The sequence below is a fragment of the Lolium perenne genome, chromosome 3 (assembly GCF_019359855.2).
Source record: "Lolium perenne isolate Kyuss_39 chromosome 3, Kyuss_2.0, whole genome shotgun sequence".
NCBI lineage: Eukaryota > Viridiplantae > Streptophyta > Magnoliopsida > Poales > Poaceae > Lolium > Lolium perenne.
The window spans coordinates 62,142,655-62,158,026 of record NC_067246.2 but is presented as its reverse complement, the minus strand read 5'-3'; the positions used below and the strand labels follow the sequence as shown (position 1 = coordinate 62,158,026).

The 15,372-nt window shown below is 41.2% G+C and overlaps 1 protein-coding gene across 1 annotated transcript in view; it reads right to left on the bottom strand.

Moving 5' to 3' along the window:
- The window catches only part of LOC139837898 (uncharacterized), a 33,631-nt gene extending 19,396 nt beyond the window's left edge, over positions 1 to 14,235 (bottom strand). Inside the window, exon 1 of the mRNA XM_071827207.1 lies at positions 13,149 to 14,235. Within this exon, the coding sequence (XP_071683308.1) occupies positions 13,149 to 14,235 (1,087 nt within the window). The remainder of the gene's footprint in view (positions 1 to 13,148) is intronic.
- Positions 14,236 to 15,372: the final 1,137 nt, after the last annotated feature.

Genomic DNA, 15,372 nt, shown 5'->3' with positions numbered 1-15,372 from the left:
AGGTCCCATAGGAATGGTTGGTGATATTAAATCTTTGTTATGCTAGAATTAAATGGTATGAGGTGCTCACCTCATTTAAATCTTTTTCTCCAAATGATAAGTGTGAAGAGGTTGACTTGATTCAACCTAGGTCACATATTATGCATAAGAGAAATTAAATCTTAATAAGATAATGAGAGGAAATTATTTTTCTTAAATAATAAGAAAAACACATCCACCAACTTAATAGTCAAATGTGATGCTAGTTTAAGTGTGTGAACCATGTTTGTACATAGTTTAGTAGATTAGTTTGGTGTGATGATTGTGTACCCCGTATTCGTATTTTAGACGCTAGTACCGAGGAGTACCAGGAGGAGGAGGAGGTCTACTTCCAAGAAGAAGAAGACCACTTTGACCAGTTTCCCAACCAAGGCAAGATAATACTCTTGCAAAGTGCAAAGCTCACCATGAGCAAGGCATTAACCCAGTTACTTTATGCTTATGATCCTATTTCCCAGTTTTTACTTTACAAGCTTTATTTACTTTTGTTTTATCAAAGTACTTGTTGATTTATGATGTACTAGATTAGTATGGAGTTGGTACAAGAGTATCAAACTTAGCCTAGAAGCAAAGCAAATACTTAGCACCCCTCACACATAGTGGCTAGTGCTAAATTTAAAATGACTACTCTAGATGGGAACTTGTGTTGATGAAAAGATGATGGTGAAAACCTTGGAATGATTAGTCATTTCCATTGAAAGATTTTGAAGGTGAATATGACACTGAAGTTGACTTGGTGACTTTGGCTAAAAACTGATGATTGTGTGGATGCGATACCTTACCAATAGTAAGTACCCCCACAATACCTGATTATGGGTAGGGCTTAGCTGGAAATTTATGTGTCCTAGTATGGGTTCCCTCTGAACACACATCATAGGGGTTATGCTTGAGGCTGCCTCCGTTGTTGAGAAATGATGTGAATTGAAGGTGAATTGTACGGCCAAGCCCTGTGCAGTTCCCGGGTTAACAGTTGGTTTTCACCGGGGGGGGGGCAAGCTCATGGGGAGAGGTGCCTATACTAGGGTGTGTAAGTGAAAGGTTAACGGTTGATGATCCGCGTACTGAGTTACGATTATTCAGGGTTTTATCCCTGACGGATGTAATCAAATGTTGTGGCACAAGTGTGCGACCTCTGCAGAGTGTAGAACTATTCGAATAGCCGCGTCCGCGGATATGGACAATTGGAAAGGCCATTCTGTTTTCCGTCATCAGAATTTATATCTTTGTGACTGATGTTTTTGAACTTGAACTTGAACGGTGACTTTGACTTTGAATCACAACTGAGTTGTGGGAATGACACTAATGTTCCCCCTTGAGTTCGTTAGCACATGAGGAGTTGTTTACAAAAGTGTTTATGAAATAAAATTTGGCTTTATGCAAATAAACTTAGAACTTAGAACACCTTTATGTCAATACTAGTACTTACATTAGTATTAGATTGCGAGTACCTAAAGTACTCACGGCTTTGTCCCTGGCTATTCAAATGGCCAGAATATGAAGCCGAGCAGCAGTACGAGGAGGACGATCAGCAGGACGTCTACCACAACTAGGAGCTTCTAACGTCAAGCGTTGGCCTGTGGACTAGAGAGTCCTTGTATCTTACGCTTCCGCTATGAACTTGTGTTTGTTCGTTGATCATTAGGTCAACTATTTGTGTAATATGGATCATGTGATTCCAAGTTGTAAGACATTATGGTTTGTAATGAAGGATGACTGTGATACTTAACTATTATGCCTCGCAACAACAATTTCCTGGGATTGCGATGTATGACATAATAGGCATCCGGACTTAAAAATCCGGGTGTTGACACAAAGTACTGTAGCAAAATAACACATGGGTTATCTCCCAAGAAGTTCTTTCTTTATAGCCATTAAGATGGGCTCAGCAGTTTTAATGATCCACTCGCAAGAAATAGTATTTGGAGCAAAAGAGAGCATCAAGAGGCAAATTCAAAACTCATTTAAGTCTAACATGCTTTCTATGAAGAGGAATCTTGTACACAAATGAATTCATGAAGAACAAAGTGACAAGCATAAGAGGATAAAACACGAGTAACTTCAAGATTCTCAACATAAAGAGGGGAAACTTAATATTATTAAGATGCATATAACCATATTTCCCTCTCTCATAATAACTTTCAGTAGCATCATTGATGAAATCCATAATATACCCATCACTTAAAACATTCTTATCATGGTTCATATGCATAGAAGTATCATTAATTTTGGCATAAGAAGAGTTCTTCTCATTAATAGTAATTGGAGCAAGATTATTATCAAGAATTTGAACATGGTAAACAAGTTGCATATTAAGGGAATTGTTTTTGGTGATCCAATCGTGGCTATGACAAGTTTCATAAGGATAATGATAACCTATATCATAGCATTCTTTATAATAATCATCAAAGATCGGAGGCACAGTGTCATCATAAGAAATAGAATAGTTATCTTTCACAGTCGGTTTATCTATGACCATACCATCATTGTTATTAGAAGGAGATGTATCAAGAACATAATGACCAGTAGCAAAAGGATTTTCAAACACCTCTTCCCCAAGCTTAGAGCTTTCTATATCATTATGGGAAGAATCATGGATAGCACTAACACTATGGCAATTATTATCATCATCATTTTCAGAATTAGTTTCCCAGAGATTTGCAATATCAAAAGTAATGTGCCCATTCAAATCATGATCGCTAATGTATGTAAAGGGCATAGGAAGATCATCGTATTCAGATTTATTATCACAATAATTATTAGGAGCAACATACTTACGGTTACCTAGCGTTATCTCATTCACGCGAGGATACACCGTTACCTCTTTCTTTTTATTCTCCTTCTTCTTCTTCTTCGTTCCCTTCTTCTTCTTCTTCTTCTTCTTCTTCTTCTTCTTCTTCTTCTTCTTCTTCTCTTCCTTCTCCTCGTTCCCTTCTTTAGGAGGAAGAGGCTTGAAGGGTGGCTTGTCCGCATAACCTGATTTACTTTTAGAAACAATAGAAGAAACTTGGGAGGATTCCTCCTTTCCATTAATTAGTTCAAAACACATAGCGGTCCTATCATATTTTGGCAAGGTGTCATCTTCTAAAATATTTTGTATGTAAGTATTTGTATGGCTATTATCAATGCAATAAGAAAAACACCCATGCAGGACATCATCAATATCAAGATCACTCATATGTAACAAAGAGATTTTTCTCGACAGTTCTTTACACCCCAAAAATAAAGTAAGTTCATCATGCTGATTAGGAGTAATTTCATCATCACAATACAAATTTGCAGCACTCATTGGGTTCAAATTATCATTGGAGGAGCATTGAAAATTAAAATGACCCACTTCATGGCAAACTTCACAAATAAAAGGATAGAGGGCACAAACTTTTTTACCAAGATCATCTAGAGCCCTAAGCCACTTTCTAGTTTTTTCATTGGCATGATGGATACAATATTCATCTTTGATTTGATTAATTCCACAAGGTCTATGTATTCCACAAAAATTAACATGCTTATAGGAAATAGCATTCTTAGGAGTTTGAGCATGCTTATTGCAATAATTAACAACAAATTCATTCTTCATGCAAGCCTCTTTAAAAGGTTCATGATACTTATCAAAATTATTTTTAGGCAATTCAAAATGAGAAGCAAAGGCTTTATAAAGATTTGCAGCAACTTGAGAGTCAAGACCATAAGTAGCACTCATATTTCGAAATTTATCGGTATCCATAAAAGCTTCAATGCATTCATAATCATAATTTATACCTGACTCTTTACCTTTGTCGTTCTCCCATCCTTCAGCGTTGTCCTCAATCCGATTAAGAAGATCCCACCTAGCTTCAACCTCCTTGCTTGTGAAAGATCCCTCCGAACAGGCATCCAGATAGTCCTTGTGTTGTCCTGAAAGCCTCGCATAAAAATTGTTAACAATAACATTACGGGGAAGCTCATGAATGGGACATTTGAGCATTAGTGACTTTAATCTCCCCCACGCTTGAGAAATACTCTCTCCATCACGAGGATAAAAGTTATAAATATAATTCCTATCAATATGCACTTCATGAGGAGGATAAAATTTAGAATAAAAGAGAGATGCAATTTCCTCCCAACCAAGAGAATGACTATTCTCCAACAATTTATACCAATGCGCCGCTTTACCAGACAGCGAAATGGAGAATAGCTTCCTCTTCACTTCATCCATAGAGATACCTGCACACTTGAATAACCCGCATAATTCATGCAAAAACAGTAAATGATCTTTAGGATGGACAGTTCCATCCCCTTCATAGCGGTTATCCATAACACGTTCAATAATTTTCATGGGTATCTTGAAAGAAGTACTTGCAGTTGGGTGATTTAAAGTATCACAAGCATTATTAGAGTTATCGCATATGGGAGATAAAGCATTATCAGAACAAGTTTTCTCCCCTAAAGATGGGAAGCCAAAAAGATCACAGAAACTAGCTTCCCCAAGCTTAGACTTATTCATAGCATTAGCAGTGATTGCGTTCATACCAATAATATTGCTACTAGCATGCAAATGAGGTTCCATAGGTTCTTTAATTTTCGCATCACACAATTCATGTCTTAGCTTAGGAAATAAATTAAGAAGCTCATAGTTATATTCCATTATGCCTAACTAGTGTAAACAAGAAACAAAAAGTTGCAATTGCAGGATCTAAAGGAAATAGCTTCGAGCACAAACACAATGGCGCCGAGAAAAGCACTTACACTGGAACCGAAGTATGAGTGCCTTTTACCTTTCCTCCCCGGCAACGGCGCCAGAAAAGTGCTTGATGTCTACGGGTGCTTCTATTCTTGTAGACAGTGTTGGGCCTCCAAGAGCAGAGGTTTGTAGAACAGCAGCAAGTTTCCCTTAAGTGGATCACCCAAGGTTTATCGATCTCAGGGAGGAAGAGGTCAAAGATATCCCTCTCAAGAAACCCTGCAACCACAAAGTAAGAAGTCTCTTGTGTCCCCAACACACCTAATAGGTGCACTAGTTCGGCGAAGAGATAGTGAAATACAGGTGGTATGAATAAGCAGTAGCAACGGCACCAGAAAAGTGCTTTGCCCAGGACAGTAAACAAGCAGTAGTAACGCAGTAAAACAGTAAACAAACGGAGATTCGATGCTTGGAAGCAAGGCCTAGGGATCCTGCTTTCACTAGTGGACACTCTCAACAATGATCACATAATAGGACTACTCTACACTCTTTTGTTGGATGATGAACACCGCTAACTGTGTAGGATTACATGAACCCTCAATGCCGGAGTTAACAAGCTCCACAATATTCAATGTTCATATTTAAATAACCTTAGAGTGTAAGATAGATCAACACAATTACACCAAGAACTAACATAGCATGCACACTGTCACCATCATACTATGAAGGAGGTATAGATCACATCAATACTATCATAGCAATAGTTAACTTCATAATCTACAAGAGATCATGATCATAGCATACGCCAAGTACTAACACGGATGCACACAATGTCACCATTACACCGTGCAGGAGGAATAAAACTACTTTAATAACATCACTAGAGTAGCACATAGAATAGTAGTGATACAAAACACATATGAATCTCAATCATGTAAAGCAGCTCATGAGATTATTGTATTGAAGTACATGGGAGAGAGATGAACCACATAGCTACAGCGGAGCCCTCAGCCTCGGGGGTGGATTACTCCCTCCTCATCATGGAGGCAGCGATGGCGGTGGAGATGGCTCCGGGGGCAATTCCCCGTCCCGGCAGGGTGCCGGAACAGAGTTCTGTCCCCCGAATTGGAGTTTCGCGATGGCGGCGGCGCCCCTGGAGTCTTTCTGGAGTTTCGTCAATTGGTACTGCGTTTTTAGGTCGAAAGGGGTTTTATAGGCGAAGAGGCGGCGCAGGAGGGCTGACAGGGTGGCCTCACCCTAGGCCGGCGCGGCCAGACCCTGGCCCGCGCGGCCCTATGGTGTGGGGCCCCCCTGGCTCTCCTCCGACTCTCCTTCGGTGTTCTGGAGCCTTCCGGGAAAAATAGGAGGTTTGGCGTTGATTTCGTCCAATTCCGAGAATATTGCCCGAACAGCCTTTCTGGAACCAAAAAAAGCAGAAAACAGCAACTGGCCTTTCGGCATCTCGTCAATAGGTTAGTTCCGGAAAACGCATAATAATGACATAAAGTGTGAACAAAACATGTCGGTATTGTCATAAAACAAGCATGGAACATCAGAAATTATAGATACGTTGGAGACGTATCAATGCACCAGAATCTAATATCCAATTTGAACAAGACTTATGCAAAGATGTAGATTGATATGTCCCAAACGTATCTATAATTTCTTATGTTCCATGCTACTTTTATGATGATACTCACATGTTTTATACACATTATATGTCATATTTATGCATTTTCCGGCACTAACCTATTGACGAGATGCCGAAGAGCTAGTTGCTGTTTTCTGCTGTTTTTGGTTTCAGAAATCCTAGTAAGGAAATATTCTCGGAATTGGACGAAATCAATGCCCAGGGGCCTATTTTTCCACGAAGCTTCCAGAAGTCCGAAGAGGAAACGAAGTGGGGCCACGAGGCGACGACACGCCAGGGCGGCGCGGCCTGGGCCTTGGCCGCGCGGCCCTATTGTGTGGGTCCCTCGTGACGCTCCCTGACCTACCCTTCCGCCTACTTAAAGCCTCCGTCGCGAAACCCCCAGTACCGAGAGCCACGATACGGAAAACCTTCCAGAGACGCAGCCGCCGCCAATCCCATCTCGGGGGATTCAGGAGATCGCCTCCGGCACCCTGCCGGAGAGGGGAATCATCTCCCGGAGGACTCTTCATCGCCATGATCGCCTCCGGATTGATGTGTGAGTAGTTCACCCCTGGACCATGGGTCCATAGCAGTAGCTAGATGGTCGTCTTCTCCTAATTGTGCTATCATGCTCGATCTTGTGAGCTGCCTATCATGATCAAGATCGTTTCTTTGTAATCCTACATGTTGTGTTTGTTGGGATCCGATGGATATTGAATACTATGTCAAGTTGATTATCAATCTATCATATATGTTGTTTATGTTCTTGCATGCTCTCCGTTGCTAGTAGAGGCTCTGGCCAAGTTGATACTTGTGACTCCAAGAGAGAGTATTTATGCTCGATAGTGGGTTCATGCCTCCATTAAATGCAGGACGATGACGAGAAAGTTCTAAGGTTGTGGATGTGCTGTTGCCACTAGGGATAAAACATCGATGCTTTGTCTAAGGATATTTGTGTTGATTACATTACGCACCATACTTAATGCAATTGTCTGTTGCTTGCAACTTAATACCGGAAGGGGTTCGGATGATAACCTGAAAGTGGACTTTTTAGGCATAGATGCATGCTGGATGGCGGTCTATGTACTTTGTCGTAATGCCCTGATTAAATCTCATAGTACTCATCATGATATATGTATGTGCATTGTTATGCCTTCTTTATTTGTCAATTGCCCAACTGTAATTTGTTCACCCAACATGCTATTTATCTTATGGGAGAGACACCGCTAGTGAACTGTGGACCCCGGTCTATTCTTTACATCTGAAATACAATCTACTGCAATACTTGTTCTTTACTGTTCTTCGCAAACAATCATCTTCCACACAATACGGTTAATCCTTTATTCACAGCAAGCCGGTGAGATTGACAACCTCACTGTTACGTTGGGGCAAAGTACTTTGGTTGTGTTGTGCAGGTTCCACGTTGGCGCCGGAATCCCTGGTGTTGCGCCGCACTATACTTTGCCGCCATCAACCTTCAACGTGCTTCTTGGCTCCTCCTGGTTCGATAAACCTTGTTTTCTTTCTGAGGGAAAACTTGCTACTGTCTGCATCACACCTTCCTCTTGGGGTTCCCAACGGACGTGTGTCAACTGCACGCATCAAGCTCTTTTTCTGGCGCCGTTGCCGGGGAGATCAAGACACGCTGCAAGGGGAGTCTCCACTTCCAATCTCTTTACTTTGTTTTTGTCTTGCTTTATTTTATTTACTACTTTGTTTGCTGCACTTAAACAAAACACAAAAAAATTAGTTGCTAGCTTTACTTTATTTACTGTCTTGCTCTCCATATTAAAAACACAAAAAATTAGTTACTTGCATTTACTTTATCTAGTTTGCTTTATTTACTACTGCTAAAATGAGTAATCCTGAAGTTGAAGTCCGTTCGTTTAAGCAACAAGGTGGAGAAAGTTTTAAAGATGCTTGGTATAGAATTAGTGATGCTCATCATAGGTGCACTAAGAAACACTCAACTATTATCCTACTTAGGAACTTTTATGTTGGTATATCTAGCTGGAATAGGTATGTTCTTGATACTCTTTCGGGGGGTAATTTCCTAGGTACTCCTGCTTTAGAAGCTAGTTGCATCATTGAGAGCCTAGTTGGAATACCACCTGTTAATGAAGTTAAAATTGAAATCTCTCTTGAGGATGTCATGAAAAAGTTGGAGGCCATAGAGAAATTTTTTCCAAGTATTGAAACTAAATTGGGAGTGCTTCTTGATAATACTGATAAACTTGATAAATCCCTGGGAAGAATTGATGAAAGAATTGGTGTCCTAGAAACTTGTGTTGTCCATGATAATCAAACCAATAGGATTAGTGAACTTGAAAAAGCTATGGGAACCTTAGGTTCAACTTTTTCTTCTCTTAAGTTTAAGGAGAAAGCTTATGTGGGTAAAGAGCAAAAATTCATGTATGTCTCTAAGGTGCCTAAACCGAAGAATTATTATAGGCCTAAAATTGATAAAACCCCTAGCACCACCATGGGAAATTTGGATAATGGAGCATCTAAGGTACCTTCTGCAACAAGTTGTGTTTGTAAGAAAAATGATGATGTTGATGCTTCATCTTTTGATAATACTTGATTCACACTTTCTGCGCCTAGCTGAAAGGCGTTAAAGAAAAGCGCTTATGGGAGACAACCCATGTTTTTACTACAGCACTTTGTTTTATATTTGAGTCTTGGAAGTAGTTACTACTGTAGCAACCTCTCCTTATCTTTACTTTATTGCATTGTTGTGCCAAGTAAAGTCTTTGATAGTAAAGTCAATACTAGATTTGGATTACTGCGCAGAAACAGATTTCTTGCTGTCACGAACCTGGGTAGAATTCTCTGTAGGTAACTCAGAAAAATCTGCAAATTTACGTGCGTGATCCTCAGATATGTACACAACTTTCATTCAATTTGAGCATTTTCATCTGAGCAAGTTAAGTGCCCCTGTAAAATTTGTCTTTACGGACTGTTTTGTTTTGACAGATTCTGCCTTTTATTTCGCATTGCCAGTTTTGCTATGTTCGATGGATTTCTTTGTTCCATTAACTTTCAGTAGCTTTGTGCAATGTCCAGAAGTGTTAAGAATGATTATGTCACCTCTGAATATGTGAATTTTCAAATATGCACTAACCCTCTAATGAGTTTGTTTCGAGTTTGGTGTGGAGGAAGTTTTCAAGGGTCAAGAGAGGAGGATGATACAATATGATCAAGAAGAGTGAAAAGTCTAAGCTTGGGGATGCCCCCGTGGTTCATCCCTGCATATTTTAAGAAGACTCAAGCATCTAAGCTTGGGGATGCCCAAGGCATCCCCTTCTTCATCGACAACATTATCAGGTTCCTCTAATGAAACTATATTTTTATTCAGTCACATCTTATGTGCTTTGCTTGGAGCGTCTGTTTGTTTTAGTTTTTGTTTTGTTTGAATAAAGTCGGATCCCACAATACTTTATATTGGAGATATTACGCTCCGCTGTTTCGTATGAACACATGTGTTCTTAGCTTTATCTTTAATGTTCATTGCGAAAGTTGAACTACCTCATTCATTGTTATATGGTTGGAAATGGAAAATGCCGCATGTGGTAAATGGTATAATGTCTTGAATAACGTGATACTTGGCAATTGTTGTGCTCATATAGATCATGTTTAAGCTCTTGCATCATGTACCTTGCACCTATTAATGAATAACTACATAGAGCTTGTTAAAATTTTGTTTGCATGATTGTTCTCTTTAAGTCTAGATATTTTCTGGTTGAGGTGTTTGAACAACAAGGAGACGATGTAAAGTCTTATAATGCTTACAATATGTTTATATGTGAGTCTTGCTGCACCATTTTATACTTGAGTTTGCTTCAAACAACCTTGCTAGCCTAGCCTTGTATTGAGAGGGATTCTTCTCGTGCATCCAAATCCTTGAGCCAAAATCCATGCCATTTGTGTCCACCATACCTACCTACCACATGGTATTTCTCCGCCATTCCAAAGTACATTACTTGAGTGCTACCTTTAAAATTTCCATTCTTTACCTTTGCAATATATAGCTCATGGGACAAAATAGCTTAAAAACTATTGTGGTGAAGAATATGTACTTATGTGTCTTATTTCTTAGTAAGTTGCTTGTTGAGCGGTAACCATGTTTTCTGGGGACGCCATCAACTCTTTTACCTTTGTTGAATATCATGTGAGTTGCTATGCATGTTCGTCTTGTCTGAAGTAAGGGCGGTTTTCACAATCAAATGGTTTGAGTATGCATATTGTTAGAGAAGAACATTGGGCCGCTAACTAAAGCCATGAATCATGGTGGAAGTTTCAGTTTGGACATAAAACCTCAATCTCTTATGAGAAATATTAACTGTTGTTGAATGCTTAAGCATTAAAAAGAGGAGTCCATTATCTGTTGTCTATGTTGTCCCGGTATGGGTGTCTAAGTTGAGAATGATCAAAAGCGAGAAATCCAATGCGAACCTTCTCCTTAGACCCTTGTACAGGCGGCATAGAGGTACCCCTTTGTGACACTTGGTTGAAACATATGTTATGCAATGATAATCCGTGTTAATCCGAGCTAATTAGGACAAGGTGCGGGCACTATTAGTATACTATGCATGAGGCTTGCAACTTATAAGATGTCTTATACATAACACATATGATTTATTACTACCGTTGACAAAATTGTTTCTTGTTTTCAAAATAAAAAGCTCTAGGACAAAAATAGTAATCCATGCTTCCCTCTGCGAACGGCCTATCTTCTACTTTATTGTTGAGTCAGTTTACCTATTCTTTCTATCTTAGAAGCAAACACTTGTGTAAACTGTGTGCATTGATTCTTACATGTTTACCTATTGCACTTGTTATATTACTTTGTGTTGACAATTATCCATGAGATATACATGTTAAAGTTGAAAGCAACCGCTGAAACTTATATCTTCCTTTGTGTTGTTTCAAAGCCTTTACTAAGAACTTATTGCTTATGAGTTAACTCTTATGCAAGACTTATTGATGCTTGTCTTGAAAGTACTATTCATGAAAAGTCTTTGCTATATGTTTCATTTGTTTACTCATTATCTTCACCATTGCTTCGCATCACTGCATTCATCTCATGTGCTTTACAATAGTATTGATCAAGATTATGATAGCATGTCACTTCAGAAATTATCTTTGTTATCGTTTACCTACTCGAGGGCGAGTAGGAACTAAGCTTGGGGATGCTTGATACGTCTCAAACGTATCTATAATTTCTTATGTTCCATGCTACTTTTATGATGATACTCACAAGTTTTATACACATTATATGTCATATTTATGCATTTTCCGGCACTAACCTATTGACGAGATGCCGAAGAGCCAGTTGCTATTTTCTGCTATTTTTGGTTTCAGAAATCCTAGTAAGGAAATATTCTCGGAATTGGACGAAATCAACGCCCAGGGGCCTATTTTTCCACGAAGCTTCCAGAAGTCCGAAGAGGAAACGAAGTGGGGCCACGAGGCGACGACACGCCAGGGCGGCGCGGCCTGGGCCTTGGCCGCGCGGCCCTATTGTGTGGGTCCCTCGTGACGCCCCATGACCTACCCTTCCGCCTACTTAAAGCCTCCGTCGCGAAACCCCCAGTACCGAGAGTCACGATACAGAAAACCTTCCAGAGACGCAGCCGCCGCCAATCCCATCTCGGGGGATTCAGGAGATCGCCTCCGGCACCCTGCCGGAGAGGGGAATCATCTCCCGGAGGACTCTTCATCGCCATGATCGCCTCCGGATTGATGTGTGAGTAGTTCACCCCTGGACCATGGGTCCATAGCAGTAGCTAGATGGTCGTCTTCTCCTAATTGTGCTATCATGCTCGATCTTGTGAGCTGCCTATCATGATCAAGATCGTTTCTTTGTAATCCTACATGTTGTGTTTGTTGGGATCCGATGGATATTGAATACTATGTCAAGTTGATTATCAAACTATCATATATGTTGTTTATGTTCTTGCATGCTCTCCGTTGCTAGTAGAGGCTCTGGCCAAGTTGATACTTGTGACTCCAAGAGGGAGTATTTATGCTCGATAGTGGGTTCATGCCTCCATTAAATGCAGGACAAGGATGAGGAAAGTTCTAAGGTTGTGGATGTGCTGTTGCCACTAGGGATAAAACATCGATGCTTTGTCTAAGGATATTTGTGTTGATTACATTAGGCTCCATACTTAATGCAATTGTCTGTTGCTTGCAACTTAATACCGGAAGGGGTTCGGATGATAACCTGAAAGTGGACTTTTTAGGCATAGATGCATGCTGGATGGCGGTCTATGTACTTTGTCGTAATGCCCTGATTAAATCTCATAGTACTCATCATGATATATGTATGTGCATTGTTATGCCTTCTTTATTTGTCAATTGCCCAACTGTAATTTGTTCACCCAACATGCTATTTATCTTATGGGAGAGACACCGCTAGTGAACTGTGGACCCTGGTCTATTCTTTACATCTGAAATACAATCTACTGCAATACTTGTTCTTTACTGTTCTTCGCAAACAATCATCTTCCACACAATACGGTTAATCCTTTGTTCACAGCAAGCCGGTGAGATTGACAACCTCACTGTTACGTTGGGGCAAAGTACATTGGTTGTGTTGTGCAGGTTCCACGTTGGCGCCGGAATCCCTGGTGTTGCGCCGCACTATACTTCGCCGCCATCAACCTTCAACGTGCTTCTTGGCTCCTCCTGGTTCGATAAACCTTGGTTTCTTTCTGAGGGAAAACTTGCTACTGTCTGCATCACACCTTCCTCTTGGGGTTCCCAACGGACGTGTGTCAACTGCACGCATCATAGATGCATGGGCATAATTACCTTCATCGGTGTAGGCAAGGTGAGCGAACTTGTCGAAGCTGAAGTCCCCATAACCGCCATCATTAGTCACATTTGCTTCCTTCTTTAGCTCTTCATGAGATGTGCCCGAGGATTTGCCCGAGGATTCTTCTTCGGAGAATGCCACATTTGCTCTAGGGCCACTTGAGTATCCTCGGCCTCGGCCTCTGCCTCTGCTTAATCCGTCTCTATTATATCCTCTTCCTCTACCCCGAATTCCCCTGCATGGGGCTGTGCAATTTCGGCTCAAATGACCATTCTCACCACAGTTGAAGCAGTCCCTAGTCTCCAAGCTTTGGGTTACAACGAAGCCTGGACGAGATGGAGTTGTTGTGTTGCTCTTTGTCAACTTCAATCTGACCTCTTCCTGTGCGATCGCTGCTATGGCATCCTCTAGAGTGGGAAGTGAAGGCTGATGGTACAATGCAGCACGTCTTCCCTCGAACTCAGAGTTTAGGCCTTTCAGAAATTTCATCACTCGCCTGCGTTCAATCCACTTTCTAGCAGCAGCAATGCAATCTGCATGATGGAGCTCCAGAGGATCATAGTGATCTAAATCAGCCCACAAATGCTGCAGCTCAGTGACATACTCCATCACAGACTTGTCCTCTTGTCTCAGTTCACTCAGTCTCTCCTCTGTTTCAGCCATCAACATTACATTCCCTTCACCTGAATACAATTTCTTTAAGGTCTTCCATACTTCAGCTGCACTAGAGAGGATCTCCACAGATGCTGCAATTGTTGGGGATAAGGAATTTAACAGCCACGCAACAATCAGCGAATTAGTAGTACTCAACACCTTCCATTTTGGAGATGTCTTGTCCCCTGGCTCGGCTGCTTCACCCTCAACATAGCTCTCCAAGTCTTTAGTCCTTAAGATGAGCAAAGCCCTTCTTGACCAGCTCAAATAGTTTTTTACGCCTTCCAATTTGATCTCATTGGATGGCAGTTCAATCTTCTGGGTCTGCTCTGAAACTGTACTATGTGATGATAATACACCACCTACCTTGGCTGTGAGAAGCTCGGCCAGTTTCTCAAGTGTCTTCTCCAATCCTTGATTTTCCCCCATGATCTGAACAATCACAACGCCTCAGAGAAATGCAAATCAGGTGCACACCTATTCCCTGCAACCACCTGCAGCTACCACTCAGGTTCCTCTTCCAGATAATGCCCCTCTGCTTCCTCTCCTAGCCACAGCCGCACACACTAGCTCCAATCAGCTCTTCTCTCCTCTTCCACTCCGCTCCAGGACAGTGCTCGGCTGTTGTTCCTCCTAACGATTCTCTTTACCGGGGGATCCACCAACTGATACTTCACCTGCAGAACTTCTGCATCTGGGCTTCTCCTTCCTCCTCCTGCTTCCAGCCAGCACACGCGCTAGCTCCAGCTCATACACTTGTGCCGCTGAGCGCCGATTCACCACCAACAGCCACCCAGCGTTGCCTCCAGCTCTGATACCATGTAGTTTTTGGGAGAAAATAGTTTCTGGTTGGGCAGACCCCTTCAGGTCCTCCACACCCTCATATATATATAGCTGAACTAGGTACATGTTAACTAGTACAGTGGAATACTCTAGAATCTGGTAGGACACTAGCCTAGACTACAACATTCACTGAAATGCTCCAGGCACTCTTAGGACAGCACTAATATACTATTACTCCCTGGAATATTCTGGGCTCTCCTAGGACAGTCTCCAACATGATGTTTAAGCGAGCCATCAGCCGCTGCATGTTTTATACCTTGTTGCAGCACATGCATCAACGACCACACTGAACAATAAAGAGGAGAGAGGGTCAGCTTGTCTCAACCCTCGCTTAATATCCTGGGATTTCATTTAGAAGTGATAGCCGTTTTAGCTGTGGAGAGCAGCTCCTTCATCCACATGATCCATTTATCATCAAAACCCATGCATGATTGAGAAAAGGGCGTCCCAAGAAACCCTGTCAAAGACTTTACTTAAATCTAATTTCAAAATCATCGTTTTCATTTTTCTTTTCCTGCAAGTTTGCACTAGGTCCATTGCATACATAACGATGCACCTAGTAGTCTTAAAACAACTAGATTGGTCCTCATCGACTAGAAGTTCAATGGCAGGTTGAAGGCGTGCAGCTAGAACTTTGTTGATCCATTTAACCGTGCAATTTATGAATGATATTGGAATGTAGCTACCTGGGGAGCTGTCATTCTCCTTTTTCCGTGATAGTAT